At 37.0% G+C, this 16891-nt stretch overlaps 1 protein-coding gene across 7 annotated transcripts in view; it reads right to left on the bottom strand.

The window, feature by feature from the left end:
• Window positions 1-16891, bottom strand: part of pcdh15b (protocadherin-related 15b) — a 191608-nt gene that overhangs the window by 138737 nt on the left and 35980 nt on the right. For 5 of the 7 annotated variants that reach the window (XM_079596487.1, XM_079596484.1, XM_079596488.1 and 2 more), the window contains 2 exons: window positions 4748-4908; window positions 3565-3720 (listed from right to left, as the gene is read on the bottom strand). In XM_079596487.1, coding sequence (XP_079452613.1) covers window positions 3565-3720; window positions 4748-4908 — 317 coding nt within the window. Of the gene's footprint in view, window positions 1-431; window positions 569-3564; window positions 3721-4747; window positions 4909-5229; window positions 5435-16891 lie in introns of those variants that run through there. The other 2 variants (XM_079596485.1, XM_079596486.1) reach the window with 2 other exon arrangements.

Raw genomic sequence — 16891 nt, 5'->3', positions numbered from 1 at the left:
AAAAAAAAAAACTTTTTTTAAATATTCAAGCAATCTGTCGTCAAAGTACATACTGTGGCCTTACATATGGTTGACAACTTGAGCGTGTCATTATATTAAAGGGGTGGTAAAGTATGATTTCTCTTTTCTAACTTTAGTTAGTGTGTAATGTTGCTGTTTGAACATAAACAACATCTGCAAAGTTACAACGCTCAAAGTTCAAAGCAAAGGAAGATATTTGCTTTTAAAGAAAAGGACTACAACAAACGTCTGGTAGGGACTACACAACATTCTTTCGGGATTCACAGTCCATGTTGAGAAGAGGAAAAGTTGTTGCATAAGAGAACATTTGTGAGTCAGATCAAACTTTAGCATCCATCTTTTCACATGCAATCGAAAGTCACTCTGTGTGCATCTCACAACAGTTCCTATAAAAGTGATTTATAGATTACCATGACAGAATATCCTAATTGAAGATAGTTAACTCCACATCAGCTCCATGTTGTCACTTCTTCTTGAGTCTCTCCATCTTTGTCTGACTCCGTTTTAACATTTTAACAGTTTCTGTAATTGTAGTGTCTGCTTGAGGTAATCGCAGCTGCTAATACACATGAGCTCTTGAAACCCCGCCCTCTGCAGCAGCTCATTTGCATTTAAAGGGCCAGGCACAAATGGTGCGTTTTTGCAAACCCTCAAAAAATGACAACTTTAACATGCTTTATAAAGATATCTGTGTGGTATTTTGTGCTAAAACTGCACACACACACACACACACACACACACACTGGGGACATCAGAGATTTATTTTACATCTTGTGAAAATGGCATTTTACCACCCCTTTAACATTTGACCAAAATCAAGCTTGGATGGAGATATTTGTAACAAATAGGATAAACCCCTTGAGATGCATCATCTCGTTTTCAAGGGGCTCCTAAAATTTGACAAGCTAATGTCGGATATATGTATTTTGTCCATCATTAGAACAGGCAATTTTGAGGCAATAAGTGCATCGCATTACGTTTTCATCAAGTTACAGGTTATAAAGTTTAATGTAGCTACACTACAGTCTTTTCCGTCATTTGGCCAAAATGTCGTGTTATATAAGATGAAATGCCACACACCGGCTATTTAAGACAGTATTGTCTATGACACGACGAGTCTTACTAACCTTGTATTGCAAACAAGCAGAGATGGTCCAAAATGTCTGCGGCGCTTCAAACTCTAAAAAAATTCTACCCTCCTCAACTAAAATTTTTCTAGTGACTGGTGACATCTAAAATTTTCATTTGGCCAAAGTGAAATTCTGCTAATTTTACTTGATCAATTTGCAGAATTTCACTTGGAACAAATTACATTTTTTTAGATGTGACCAGTCACTAGAAAATGTTTGAGTTGGGGAGGTTAGAATTTGACTGAGGCAGGCTGGAGTTACAAGGTTTTACTGACAGTTTGAGGATCCAATGGAGTTACGAGGTTTACTCTTTTTTTATACTTTTCATTGGTAAAATATTTGCAAAACCCACAGGCAGATAAAGTGTGACCAATAGTAATGATTGATGGAAGAAAAAGAAAAACTAAACACGAAATATGGAGATACGAGGTTTCTGTCCGACAGCCATGAAGAGCAAGTAGCTAATCCTGGTTCTTGGCACTGACATAAATAAAATGCTACAAGCAAATATAGTCATGGCTAAAATGGTCATCAACAGTCGTCAGCCTGACAATGTTCAGTATAGCACAGTCTCTTGTAGCTTACAGTTTAAGACAGCCAATCAATCTCAATAGCTGTAGGGCAAAAGGACATTAAGTTAGTGACATTGATCAATGGAAACCTGAACTTCTCTATAACTTCACAGCATCTGCAGACACTCAATGAACACAAACAACCCTTTAGCCATTTAGAACCACTTGCAATTCAATCCACACGTCCATCAAATGCTTTTTCCCCAACATTATTATTTACTTCACCGTCTCTCTTAAACTCAGCATACTACTTTAGCACTGGGGTGGACTTATATAGTGCACTCTGCTTGTTGACTGATGGACTGAGCTGTGTTAGTCCCCCTTTTCTGCGCGTCAGTCAGACGTTTCAAACTCCGGTTTAAATCGATGGCGGGCAATGCAGCCTGCCGTTTTTTGAGGCCACTCGAGAGGAGGCTGCCTGCCACTGAAGCTGCCTCCTAATGAGGGAAATCTCTACTGACAGCTCTCCGGGGAACAACTCTCAATTAGCTGAAAGCCACACACTCTCCATGCAGTCAATCCAATGTGAGAAGATCTCTGGAGACCGAGGCAGCATTCCTGCAGACCCACCATGACACTACGTGTTGAATATTCTCGGAAGCTAATCCAAAGTGAAGGAAACAATAAAAATAGGGCTAATGGATGTCCAGAAAAGGACGCCATTTTTAACGGGAATGATTGAGTCATAGAATGCGGTGTATCGTGACCGAAATGGCAGGCCCACACAAAATCTCCACCATGAAACTCCACGGAACTGGCATTACTGTCATTCACAAAGTTTTACACATCTCCTGCCCTTTTCATATCTCTTATATTTGGACTTAATAATGCATTTAGCTACCAAAATGAGATATCAGCGTATTAGAATGATTTTTGAAGGATCATGTGACACTGAAGACTGTAATGATGTAATGAGTAATGATGCTGAAAATTCAGCTACATTTTTTATTTTTTTTAATCTATTTGTTACCTAAATTCAATCTGTTCATCATATAAAGTGATTGAGTCATTTCAGAAAATTTGGACTAAACAACTCAATTCATATGGATTAGTTTTATGATCTCTTTATTACCTTTTTGAAGCGTCAAAGTTTCAGTTGCGTAGCTGTCAACGCATAGACAGAAATCTCTCAGATTTCATCAAAAAGATCTTAATTTGCGTTCGGAAGATGAACAAAAGTCTTACGGGTTTGTAACGACATGAGAGTGAGTAATTGATGACAGAATTTTCTTTTTTTGGGTAAACTATCCCTTTAATTATTCTAAACTTTTGGCTCGTTGAATGGATCAGAATAGATAAATGTTAGCTGTTGTGATTTGGGATGCAAAAAAATAAATAAAGAGGGGCAGAGTATATCACAAAAAGGTTTCTGCTAAAAATTCAATATTGTGTGTACTGAACAACGGTGTAATGGGAATTCACAATGCAAGCCTTGCTGTGGAAAAACAAAGAGAAGCTAAATAAGTCACAAAAGGTGACTGGCAGATTTACTCAGTGAGCTACAGCACTTCTGGCGTAATTACACGGCAGTCAAATACAGAGAAATGTTAACAGCTAAATGATTCAGCTCCAAAGCCCACAAGTGCAATTCATTTACCGCAAAATAACCCCGGCGTAGGTAAACCATCACACTGACACAATTCACTGGTTGAATTTCCAATTACAGCTAGCAAATGTTCAGTTTTAGCTAAGCAACTCACTTGTGCAAACTTTTAATAGCGTGTGCTCCAGAATGCCAGTGACTTCGGTGTTCTCCAGCAAACTGAATAAAAGTCACTCATGAAAAAGTCATTACAACTACAGAAGAAGAACAAAAGAAGCCCTGCTAAATAGAAACTCACCTCATTAATGGCTACATAGTAGCGCGGCTGCTGAAAGCGTGGGGTGTTGTCGTTTCGATCCCGGACGACTATCCGCACTTCGTGTAGGATCACCGTGCCAACAAGCTCATTAGTACACTGAACCTGCACTACAATGGACTGAATGTAGGAGGGAGGCTGAAAGACAAAAAGAAAAGATTGAATTCAAGCAGTTCATTTGCATGGTGCGCATTCAGCAGGACGAACTAAAAATGACCATCTGCAGTCCATTATGAAGCCTATTACAAAGTGCATGCTGTGAACAACAGATTTCCCAGCTAAAGAGAAGATTTGTTATAGTTCTGATTGAACCTAAAGAAATTAACAGACAAAGAGTGTGCAGAAGTTTGAGACCAATGGTTTATTTTTTTTAATTATATTATCAGCCTAACAATTTTAGGATTTAAAGTGCCACTTTTATGCTTATTTGAATATTACCTTTCACGCAGTGTATAATATAGCTGTTTGTGAAAATGTTCTGCAAAGTTTTAAAGATCAAAGTGAACCAAAAAAAAAGTTATTGTCGTCAATTCCATTCTCACTTCCTGTTACAGACCGATATAACAATCTAACAATTTTGCATAATGACAGCCTATGGTCATTGGCTGCTCGCAAACAACGTCTACTTTGACCCGTCCTCAAACACCTTAGCTGTTTCTGAGGGCTAGAAGAGTTGGTTTTTGTTTTTGGAGAGTTTTTTTATGACATGAGTTGTAAGCGGTTGACCAATTGCAACAGAACACAAAACCAAGCATCTGCAATGGCCATCCCAGTCCCCAGACCTGAACCCTATAGAAAATTAGTGGGCTGAACTGAAGAGAAGAAGCACCAACATGGATTTGGGGATCTGAAGGATATGGAGAGATTCTGTATGGAAGAATGGTCTATGATTAACAATTACAACATTAACATTGAGGATTCATTTTTTTACAGCCATATTTGATCATATTTACCAAGGGGGCAAATAATTCTGACCAGCACTGTACATCTATTGTAGGAGACCTCCATAACCAAATTAGCAACCTTTTCAAATACTATAATTGGGGCACTTTAAAAAATCCTAAATATTTCCATGGTTTATTGACACGTTTAAATGTGTGGTGTGTCATTTCTGTATTCAATGGTGGTCTCGGACTTGAATAGCAAAAGGATTTCAGATAATTACATCTCGGTCCAGAACTCGTCCGGTGCTGTTGAGATACAAGCGCTGCTTGACCGGGTCCAGAATGACCCAATGGTCATGGTTGTCCCGTAGAGATAAAGAGATGGTCCTGTCAGGGTCTTCCGCTCTCCCGTTTATCTGCATGTTCTCCACCAGAAGGGTTCCTGTGATGATAACAAACAAACATTCTTATTTGCTCACTGTTTCTTTTTCAAAAACTGTTTGTGACATATTCCTAATCATTTAATTATACTATTAAATGCAAATGCATGAATTGCTTGTTCTTGCCATATGCATGCAATAATTAGGCACTTTTTTTCCAAGTGTAAGTTGTTTTTGTGTAGAAAGAAACAATAAAGCTAATTAGAGATCTAAGATGAAGAGCGGATGAACAGATGTGTTTTTATTTCCCTTCTAAATTTTTAGAAGAGATCTCAACGATGTCTGCCTGCAAAGATATCAACATGAACTCAAAAAAATCTCACCAAATTCTTCCAAGACCAAGTGACCTGAAAATGAATCCACATCCATTTTATCATTCTATAATCACACTGTCCCTTGTGAAAAAAAACCCCCATCAGTTTAGCATACTAAATTATATGCTTTAAGATAAATAAATAAAAAGACATTATTGATGACATGATCCCGGTCTGTGTTCCCGTCTTGGTTTTGTTTATGGACTCTTGTTTTGAAGTGTGTTCTGTTTCTCATCGTTTCTGTGTTTACTTCCTTGTTCAGTGCCCTATGCTGCCCTGTTTGTTGCCATAGTTACCCTCATTAGTTGACGTAGTGATTAATCAGTTTCAGGTGTACCTTGTTAACCTCTTGTTATCCTGTGTATATATTCCCCTGTGTTTCAGTCTTGGTTTGTCAGTTATTGTCTTTGAGTGTTTGTAAAAGCTGTTACTTCCATGTTCTTGTTTTTCTATTTAGGCACCTAATTTTGGATTATCTTTGGTTTTGAATGAACTTTGCTGCAAGTGGATTCTTACGTCTCTTCGTCCCTGCCCAAACATAACATGTGAACAATGTAATGTTTTCTGACACTTAATTGCATGCTATTTACAATTAAATGAAAATGTATTATAGTTTACATTTATATTAAATTAAATTAGTAGGGATGCACGATACATCGGCCACCAAATCGGTATCAGCCAATATATGTTCATCTTGAATGATATTCAATAAGAAAATTTGGCCGATATATTAAAGCCGATGAATAATGGATTATTTCCTTCAGCTGAGACACTTCCGATACACAGTTTGCCATGATGGTTTTGAATTGCTTGAAAAATGATTGGAATAACTTCACACAAAAAAATATGGTTAAGTGCAACGTGCAGCACAAGTCTGTCATATAGGCTACATAAAATTATAATGAGAACATCATTATAATTGTGTGCTTGGGACATGATTTAAAGGAACACTTCACCTCTGGAAAGATGAATGTGTATTTAAAATGGGTCATTTATGTAGAAGAAATGTGAAATTATTTTTGAATTTGGAGCCTTCTAGACTGAGAAAAGCCAGAAAATGTATTTTTGGCTTATGGGGATGAAAGACAACAACTCCGAGAATGCACTTGCTTCGCTGCCCTAGGAGGCCACGCCTACCGGTAAGAGATCGCAGTAAACAACAAGGCTATGCTACTAGTGAGTCTCCGTGAGTCTGCCCAGTATTTTGATGTCGCCCAAAATGTCCAGGATTCGGCTTTTGCGTTCTTCAGTCGCCATTCCTCATGTTTACTGTGACGAGCAGGAACGAGACTGACGGCCGCGGAGAACGATGCGAGCCCGGTGGCGTGATTACTGATGAGTGGCGCCGGCGCCTGTGAGACGCACCGGTCTCGTATCTCTCACGGAGGAGCGGGAATTTTCCTAGCAATGTTAAAACGCACATCAAACGATCACTTGTTTAGCGTTCATGTAAACACTACATTCAGATTCACCAATCGGAATGAATTCAGTTAGATTGAAACAAAAGTTGTGCATGTAAACAATGAATGCGACTGCAGAAAGCAAAAGCCGAATCCCGAACAATTTGGACCATCTCGACGGCCGGAGATGTCCGGGAAAAAGAGGATGGTCACCGCTACTACTCAGCTTTCTCCACAGAATAAGAAACTGTTAGCTTAGCTTCCAAATAAAGAATGGCTGACACTATATGTACATTCTGTGAGTGAGATCCCTCTATGGGCGGGTTGAAAACATGCGGAACAGCGCCTTCTACTGGATAAATGATGAGCTAGTGTTTGTAGTCTTAGCCTTATTCAAAGAAATTTGACTTCCTGCTTTTTATGACGCAAAATGACGATTTTTGCGTCATAAAAAGCAGGAAGTGGAACACTTAAATCCTTATTTCTCCCATCTCAGGGGAAAATAAGGGAATAAACCATGACCATTCGAAAATGTGACTGGGTTTCTAAAGATACAAAGTCTAATGCAAATGGGTGAAGTGTTCCTTTAATGGTGAGACTTTTGTTTTTGTAATCAGGCTCTAAAAATTATATAAATATTTGGATTTAGATTTATCCGTCAAAATATCGGTTAACGGCTTTCAAATATAAAGAGTTATCGGTATTGGCCAAAATATTTATATCGGTGCATCCCTAGCAATTAGCTAAGAGTGCTATTTTGACCTACTTAAGGACTTAAGTACATATTTATATGTCACTTCATAATTACTTCTATTGTCTTTGAAACATGGTAAAAGTGTATTTGTGGTAAATTAAACTTAAAAATGTAATGTGCTTTCTATTGACACTATACTCACTATACTATTTGTAATTGCACATTTGTAATGATGAAGTTGCAATTTAGTAATTGTATTGTAATCAAGTATTTTACATGTGATTTAGTATGTTAATGTCACACCATCAAAGACGTCACTGAGTTCAAGTGTGTGTGTGTGTTTGTCATTACCTCCCCTACTTAAGTTCAGTTCAGTTCAGCTGGTGTGTCTTGGTCGGGTCTCGGATGTGTTTGGGAAGTATCGTGTTGGATTAATGTCTTTGGAATTAAAACCTGTCTACCTACTTCATCTTCTTCGTGTGTTGATTCTCTCCCACACAAGTCAACCCGTGACAGTTAACACAGTCAACTCATCAAGATCGAAAAGTCTACTTCTTTAAAGCATGAAAAAGGATTATTAAAACATTTTAAACTGTCCTTCAATGTTTTCATTAGACATTAATACAGAGTGAACTTTTTACTTGTACCTAGTGTGTTAAGAAACAGTCATGAATGTGTATGAAATACACAAGTGCACATTAAGCAAACTTCTTTTCACAGGGGGTGTGTCAGAAAATGCAAACACAAACGGTGTAGTGCAGTTTCCAGGTGTTGTTGTGTGGGTTTAATGAGACCTCTCTGACTGCAGCAGGTCATTTACAGCAGCTGACAGCATAAGAACACATTGCGTGAGCTACAGTAGCAGTTCACTGAGTAGAGCAGAACATCTCACGCTCACTTTAGCCTTTCCTTTCAAACAGCTGTGGGACATTATTAATTCAAACTAAATCCTAGAGGAGATTCCACACTGAGTTGTTGTTTAATATTGTTTTATTTGTTTGCTTTGTGTTGTAAGACAGGCAATTTATGTCTAAAAAACACAGCCGTAGCTTCCAGAGTCGGTGCACTAAAAATAAACAATGGAAAATAAAGTAATATGGTTTCATAAGTCATCTTTTCCCTGCAAGTCATCAGCTACAGTGATTACTGTCCTTAAAACAGCCTGGGAACACAAGGTCATTTTAACCCTTAAAAAATAACTATTGTTCTTAAATGTTTAATAACTTTTGAATCCCGAATCCAATCTGTTTGCTTTAAAAAGTCCTGTAAAGAGGAGATTAATTGCGTTTGGACATTCAGAGGCTCCATAGTGAATTTGATTGCATCATCAGGTTTTGATCAGCATTGATTCGTCATAGAAACCCATGCGGTTTGTTTCTCTGAGCCAAACAGGAATGATTGTTGATGCTTAGTCCCATCCTCATGCCCAGATTGGTTATATACTGTATATATATATATAAACCAATCTGGGCATGAGGATGGGACTAAGCATGTATGTCACTTTTGCTTCAGTGTTCTATCACAAAGTTTAATATTTATTTTACTTCCTGAACTTTTTTGGACACATCTACATTGTCAGTAAATTGAAAAACACACCAGCTTTTCAAATGAAAATCGTCTATAATAATGTTGTAATAGATGGCTATAACTTGCTTAGGGATTGTTACATGTAGTCAAAATTTCATCTGGATATCTGGAATATCCAAGTAAAACTTTCTAAAGGAAAAAATCCAAACTTTAGGAGGATTTGTTTGAGTTGATTTAAAAAAAAAAAAAATCACAAAAAATGTGCTAGCGTTTTTCTTAAATCTGGTAAATGTATCCATTCCAAGACAACATTAATGTAAAATTGGGACTTTAAATTAGATAGATGGAAACTTCTAGTTCTCCTGTTTAAAATGATATATGGCACTTGATGCCGACTGCTATAATGAGTTAGAAAAACAAAGAAAAGAACAGGCGAGTCAGGTGCTCCAAAAATGTTCTAGGTCTTTAAGGGTTAAAGGGCCAAGTGCATCTAACAGTAAGAGCACTATAACACTATAATGCTAACATCATTTCCTTTCCTTATGGCGCCAATAGAAATTGATGTGCTGTCCAAAATCACCAGACTTGCGCGGCATCTGAATATGCCTACTTCCATATATATATATATAGCAGGCGGAAAACAGTATGTGAGCTGAGCATGTCCGAATTCATAGTATTCATAAAACAGTAAGGGAAAAGTGCCCGGATGACAGACTACTTCCGGCGAGATTCTGAAGTGTACACTCGATGGACACTTTACAATCCCGCGAGGCCACGGGTGAAGAGTTGTGAAGCGACGCAACTGATGACAACATACTGTAGCAGATGTACTATGGCAGGATTTAATTCGTAATACACACATTCATTGTATATAGAACAAAGTTTTTTTAATGGCTGCAAAGTGACCTGTGACTCTTCGGTAGCTTGGTGTACATTGGAGGACCTTTCATTTTGATAGACTTTGATAACATAGATCTTCAAAGCACTAGAAGTGTGTTTTCTCCAGTGTGTTCTTTTCTTCCTCTCAGCGTACACCTCCAGTACAGCTCTTTCACACTATTCCAGGCTGCAGGTAACCGCTTCTCCTCCCCCCTCTCTCTAAAGCCCTGTCTCTCAGCGTGCGGACAGATGGTTTTCTATGTCACACCAATGGGTGATGAACGCATTCTTGGCGAGCACTGGGACGCTCTCTGGAAAGCGGCACGCCGTTCCCTCTCTCTGCTGTCTCGAACAGTGGTGTGCCTGATCCTGGACGTCCCTTGGCAGCTGGTTTGCAGCAGGCCGAAGCCCTTGCAAGCTGGCAGCACACCTGGGTGATGCTCGGCACAGTGTGTTGAGTTATCTCTGTTCACACTTCAATGTGAATCCTCCTCCTTTCCTTCATTGTTCTGACTGTTCTCTCTACAGGGTTCCACCCCAGCAGAAAGCAACGTGTCCATTTAGCTCTATCATTCCTGGCCTGGAAATGTACTTCCTGTGTTCTTCTGAACTGCAGTGGTGTAAAGAGACTCTTTGGGCACGGAGAATCTGACATTCTGTGAATGTTGTATCACTCACGTTGATAACAGTATAAAAAAGAAATGTACTGCACATTTGTCCTCAGCTGGAGACCAAATGGCAGCTTTATCAGCCATTCCTGCTAAGCGGAGCCAGGATGTTACATCCTGACCCTGATATTAAAGCCCATGAATATCATACGTGTATATTAGTAAGAATGGTTTTAACATTGATAAGGACATTTACAATTTAATCAAACTACACAGGACACCATGTTTTCATCAGATTCACAGAGAAAATGCCTGTTATTACTGACCAGTTGTTGGTTCAACCTGATCTCACGGCAATTAAAATTTTACGAGGTGGCGTATTAATACGACCTCACTCGTACGAATTTGTACGATTCTTGCTAAATCGTACATATTTTACGAGTTGCCAAATTCTTATGAATTCGTACGAATGACCTACCCCTGACCCCGCCCCTAAACCTACCCATCACGTGGGTTTAGACGAATCGTACAAATTCATACGAGTGAGGTCGTACGAATTAGCCACCTTTTAATCCTTTAAGACCGGCAGGAGCGTCGGCACTCCCGTTTGCGTGTCTCTATTTAAGAGCTGATATAAACTGAAACCAGAGAGATGTTACATGTTCAGATCAAGCCTCCAACATGCTCCTGTTGCGTTGTTTTCACCATCTAATGAGTCTGCACAAATTGCGTAATATGCGTTTGAAAAAAAAAAAACATTAAATATATTGCACGTCTTTGCACACATGTTCTATAGATCTGCGATTGATAGTTACGTCTTCCGATGGCTCATTGACGTAATCACGTTCTGTGCACTTTGACCCCAGGCAGGGTTTGTCGCATGTTTTGACGTCACAAGCGGCAACATTTGACTCCCATTAGCTGTATGTTTCTCTACTGCGTTCTACTTTCGTTATTGTCTTTTTTTGATTGCTTCATCATTTTATAATTTCTTACTCTTTTACACATACACACAAATGCACATTTGCAAATGCAAGCACATTCACACCCACGCACGCGCGCGCATAACGTTATGCCTGCACGACTAAAGTACACGGACGCGGAGGTTTTGGCAATACTTCTTGCGTCCGATGAAGATGAACTGGAATGAGTGTATCTTACAAACTAATGTATGTAAACAGTTCAAATCAATTGTGTGTAGGTTTAAAGTGTGTTATCCAAGTGTTTTACATTTACAAGTTTGAGGTTGACATTTATGATATCTCTGTATTTAATAAAATATGTTAAAAAAAATAGTTTATTGTAAATTATGTTTATTGCACTTTTGAGCTATTTATCTATTGATTTATTACATGCAGGATTATTATTAAGGATTATTTTGATGTATGGCATTTGAAAATGCTCAAAAGAATGACAGCACAGCATGTAAAAATACGAAGATATACTCGGGCGGAAGTGTTCTATGCCAGGTCATAAAGGGTTAATCACTCGTACAAATTCTTACGAATTGGTCGTGAGATAGCGTTGGTTGGTTTTATAGTGTTTAAGTATTTGAACACTATATTTTATATATTCAAAAAAAAGTAATGTGAATTTTGATGTGAAGTCAGCATTTTTACCACTTAAAAAGTTAATTTAATTAAGAAATGTCTTAAATTAATGTTTTATTAAAGTTACTCAAAGTATTTAAGTGATTCATTTTCCAATTATTTGAGTAATTATGTAAAATAAATATAGATTTCATTGTAACAATTATGTGTTATTTACTATCTTTAAATGTAATAGTGTTGTCACACGATGAAGATGAGGATGAAGACGAAGGTACACATGATCCAATACGAAGTGATTTTAATAATACAATAAACTCAGGAACTGACGGAAAGTGGAACAGAGCATGCGTGAAACAAAGGTTAACACACACAACACACAAACATCCACTGAGGGTGCACAGAGAGGAACATAAATACACGATGGTGATGAACTGAATGACGAGCAGATGTGATGAAGATCAGTGTTCATGAGTGACGGGAAAATTACACAAAAGAACACATGTGATGAATGAAAACTGAAAGTGACCATGAAAGTGAAACTAAAGATGAATTAGTTCAGATAACCGTGACAAGCGTAGTATCATGTCAGCTTTACAGCCATCAACCACCCTGTTCTCTAAGATACTGACATTGGGTATTTAAATCCATATTGTGAAAGCTCAAAATAGTAAAGTAACCTAAAAAATTTAATAGCCGACCTTCCTTCCTTCCTTCCTTCCTTCCTTCCTTCCTTCCTTCCTTCCTTCCTTCCTTCCTTCCTTCCTTCCTTCCTTCCTTCCTTCCTTCCTTCCTTCCTTCCTTCCTTCCTTCCTTCCTTCCTTCCTTCCTTCCTTCCTTCCTTCCTTCCTTCCTTCCTTCCTTCCGTATATTTGGTCATTTAATAAAAAACCTTAGGTTCTTGTACAACTTAATACATTGTAAAGTTAAATGCATTTTAAAGTGGGTTTAAATACAATTTGATTGCATTATTTTAAATGTGAAATAAATAAATAAAACGGACATAGTGTAGATACTAGCAGTGTTGGGGGAAGTTACTTTTATAAGTAATGCGTTACTTTAGTTACTTGAAAAAAAAGAAATCTGATTATGTAACTCACATTCAATGTTATGCATTATCCCCGATACTGGATACTTGATAGTTTTTTTGTTTGTTTTTTGGATCACCTCTTGTAGCCTACATGATCAACTACTAGCAGACAATTAATACTTTATTTGAGTTTGGAAAATGTTTAAATTTATCAAACTACTTCATTATTATCTCTGCACTACTGCCTTGCAGTGTGGACTATCAGCACCTCTCACCGTCAGAGTGAATACGTCAAGCCTTAAACAGCTCTATGTGTTATACCTCAGTAACTAGGCTGGTGGTTGTCACCCTAATAACCTACTAACCCAGTAACACATAAGCCCAGTAACTGTTCATTTAATTAATAAAATAATTAAAAACTGCATTTAAAGATTTAAATACAACACAACACTTACAATAATGATATTACAAATAGTCTGTAATATTACTGTAAAAAAAAAACACACTAGAAATATTGATATAATATTTCATAATTCTGTATGAATCAACTTTCAAACCATTCAAACCCAAATCTATTTCAATCCTAAAGTTAAAGCCAGGCTAAAGTTGCCTTCCTTTGGTATGGCTGTAAGAGGATGACAATATCCAATGAGGTCAGAATCAATTATCTTGGTGCAGCTGACCAGTAGCTTAACAAAAGGGTCAGCTCTTTCCTTTTTCGAACAGATGCGGTGGATCAGAAGCACCTGGATGAATGACAGACATTCTGACGGCTAGGATGTACCGTGATGTTTATGTACAGTAGGACAATGCGATATCTCAGCCGATTGCGAATTTTGCTCATACACTTATTTAAAATATAGAAATAGCTGTAAATGTGTTCATTTATTTATTATAAATAATACATTTGTCAGGAGATAAAAATTGATTTTTATGGTACTGTTATATATTGTTCTGTGTGAATTTTCAGACAACATTACAGATGAATAACTCTGCAGAACACAATGCTCATTATATGTTATGTACAGTAGCTCCTAACCCTAACATTTAAAATTTTTAAAAAATGAATACCACTAAACTATAATTACTAAAAATATCATGTCAGCTTCTGTTGCTATTGTTCATACTTAGCGTTGGGAATCTCCACAATTTTTGTTTTTTTTATTTATAATGTATTATATGTTATATTACACATTTAAATACTTAACTGCTATAATGTATTTTTGTATGGTATCTAACAAAAATATTTAGCAGTAAAAAACTCAGGTGAGTGATAAATCTTATATTTGTTGACTATAAATTCTGTTTCTGTATAACTTCACTTAGTCCTTCAATTGCTTGGAACTTATTTTAAACTATTTATATTTTAGACTTTAAGGCATAATTTGTATTAAGGTGTACCGTACCGCTTGTGCTACAAACCTGAACAATATCCCACATTGTGTGGATTGTTGAGGACGGGTTAGCTATTATTACTTATCTAAGCAGACATTTTGTCAGACTTTTCCTGGCTGAAAATAAACAGGCAACAACAAACCACCATAAATGTACTTTGAAAGAGCTTTGTAATGTCCTAGCAACCATCCAGAACACGCAACTGCCTAGCAACACCCAGGGAACCATCCGAAATTGTGGCGCTGACTTTTGCACGCATAAAAAGTAAAAACTCGTTTTAAAACTTCTGTTAGCTCACGTTCATTCTCATTATGACACATTTTGTATTCATTCAAATAATTGACACAATGATTGTAACGCTTGCCTATAGCAATACTGTTTGTGAAGCATCCATAAAAACGTACGCAAGAATCCAGAGTTAGTTGTGACTCAACTGAACCTGTAATAACAGTCAAGATTAAAGACTAAAAACCATCTCCAAAGGTGAGCATCCCAACAAAGCTGCACAGCAAACTCTGTTCTCCAATTCCCAACTTATAACGAAAAACATGAAACTCATAACTCAGAATTTATATTTTGTTTGTATACTTCCCCAGCCTCTCGAGTTGTGACTGCAAGGCTTTATTTCTGAAACGTTAGAAAGCTGAAACATTTGTCTTTTTGTGGAATAAAATGAGAAAAACATCATCCACTTTTTTGCTTCACTTAACCTAACCCATGAGAATGTCTTGTGTGGGAAATCCCAGGAGAAACAGCCAGGTTAAAGTTTTAAAGTTAAATGCACAAATCTGATGGACCTTGACAGCTAAATTTAGAGCAACAACACGTTTTCAGTATCCACCAAGACATTAATACTGTACATACAACAGTGTTTTTAGGAAGCCAAACAATTTGAAAATAATACATTATTTTTCCTAAGAAAGTAATATATTAAGATTGTGATGCAACTTCACTGTAAAATATATGTAAATAAAAAAATAATCCAAAACTCAGGATATAATACTTTGTTGCACAGTTTTTTCTTTCGTTTTGTGAATCTGTTAATAATTGAGACTACAGGTGAATAGGGTAAACATTTTAACTTACAGATATCACCATGAAACTTTACCAGTTGATTACTCACATGAATAGGAGAAAAAAAATGTATTGCAAGTTTTCTGTAATTTTAGGTTTAAATATGCTAATCAGGCTATATCTAATTAAATATGCGCTAATTTGCATTTATTTTGAAGTGACGAATCTGATCATTGAAAAAAACAGGGTTAAAAATTATTTTTGCATTTTGTTGATATATTCAATGAAAAGACAATACCAGAGGGGATTATGAATATCTCCTTTTGTTACCCTGTAAATCAGAAAATACTGCCAATAGCCTTAAAAATGGATTTCCGCCCTATTTTTAGGCATAAAATGTCATATAAATCAGGCCAAGAATGATAAATCAACAAATCCCTCTGGACAAACCTTCACAATATAGTTAGGAATACGACAGAGTGTGAGAAAAAAACTTTGAGGCATTTTTTTTTAGAAAACAGCCTTTAAAGATTTTTAGAAATTCCACCAATTTATATTGAAAACCATGAATTACAGACAAAATATGCTTTAGGTCCAAGTAAAATCTATGTATCACACTGTTTAACATCCGAAACTCATTATTGCTTCATCCATCACTGATCATAACATCCAAAACAACACATCAAAACAACACATTAACAGTCCCTCACACAGGTGGAATGACAAACTAAATATATCACACCCATAGTAGCAACTCACAGTAACATCACGTGACGCTTCTGAAGATGACTGCAGAGTCAGCAGTCGAAACTGTCAAGGTATGACAACAAACTTTAAGCCTGTCATATAAGAAAGAATCACTTATAAATACAAATAGTATGAAATGTCAGAGCGCGTCATGTGACGATTCTGAACGAATCACGTAGTCAGAAAATGGCATCAGCCAATGAGATTGCACATTTAGAGTTAAATCGGCCATTTTACTTTCATGATTGGTTGCTGATAAACAGGAAATTACCATATTTGGATCCAAAAGCATTGCAAAGGAGAGAGAGAGCTTTCTAACAGTGTATGTAATGACAGGGTGCAGACAGCGATCGCGGATCAGCGTGATGATTTAGAACGCCAACTTTTGATGAATTTAGGCAAAATCTACACACGCAAACAGACAAAGTGTAGTAAAATAATGTAGCAAAAACCTAAATGTGTATTTTGGACTTTTTTCACCACAAGTCTGAATTTAACCAAATTGAATCAAAATTGACCAGTGAAAAAAAAACGCTGTTTTTGCCTGCCGTGTCTCGCCTTAAAATAAATATATTTAGCATATTTATTCCTTTTATATACATGACTTTATTCTGTTTTTTCTCCGTTCATGGAACTACTGGGAGTGCGTGATATGACGATAAATCCACATGAATCCTCATCCTGTTGTTTATGCTGCTATTTGCACATGTAAAACTCACAGACACTTATCCATTCTAATTGAATTGAATTTAATTGTAATTTCACATGATGTTGTCAGTTAATGAGCTTCAGTTGTCGGTTAGAGGTGAACATCCCTAGTTGACGGAACA

The sequence above is a fragment of the Phoxinus phoxinus genome (assembly GCF_949152265.1).
Source record: "Phoxinus phoxinus genome assembly, chromosome: 21".
NCBI lineage: Eukaryota > Metazoa > Chordata > Actinopteri > Cypriniformes > Leuciscidae > Phoxinus > Phoxinus phoxinus.
This window is presented reverse-complemented; position numbering and strand designations above follow the sequence as displayed.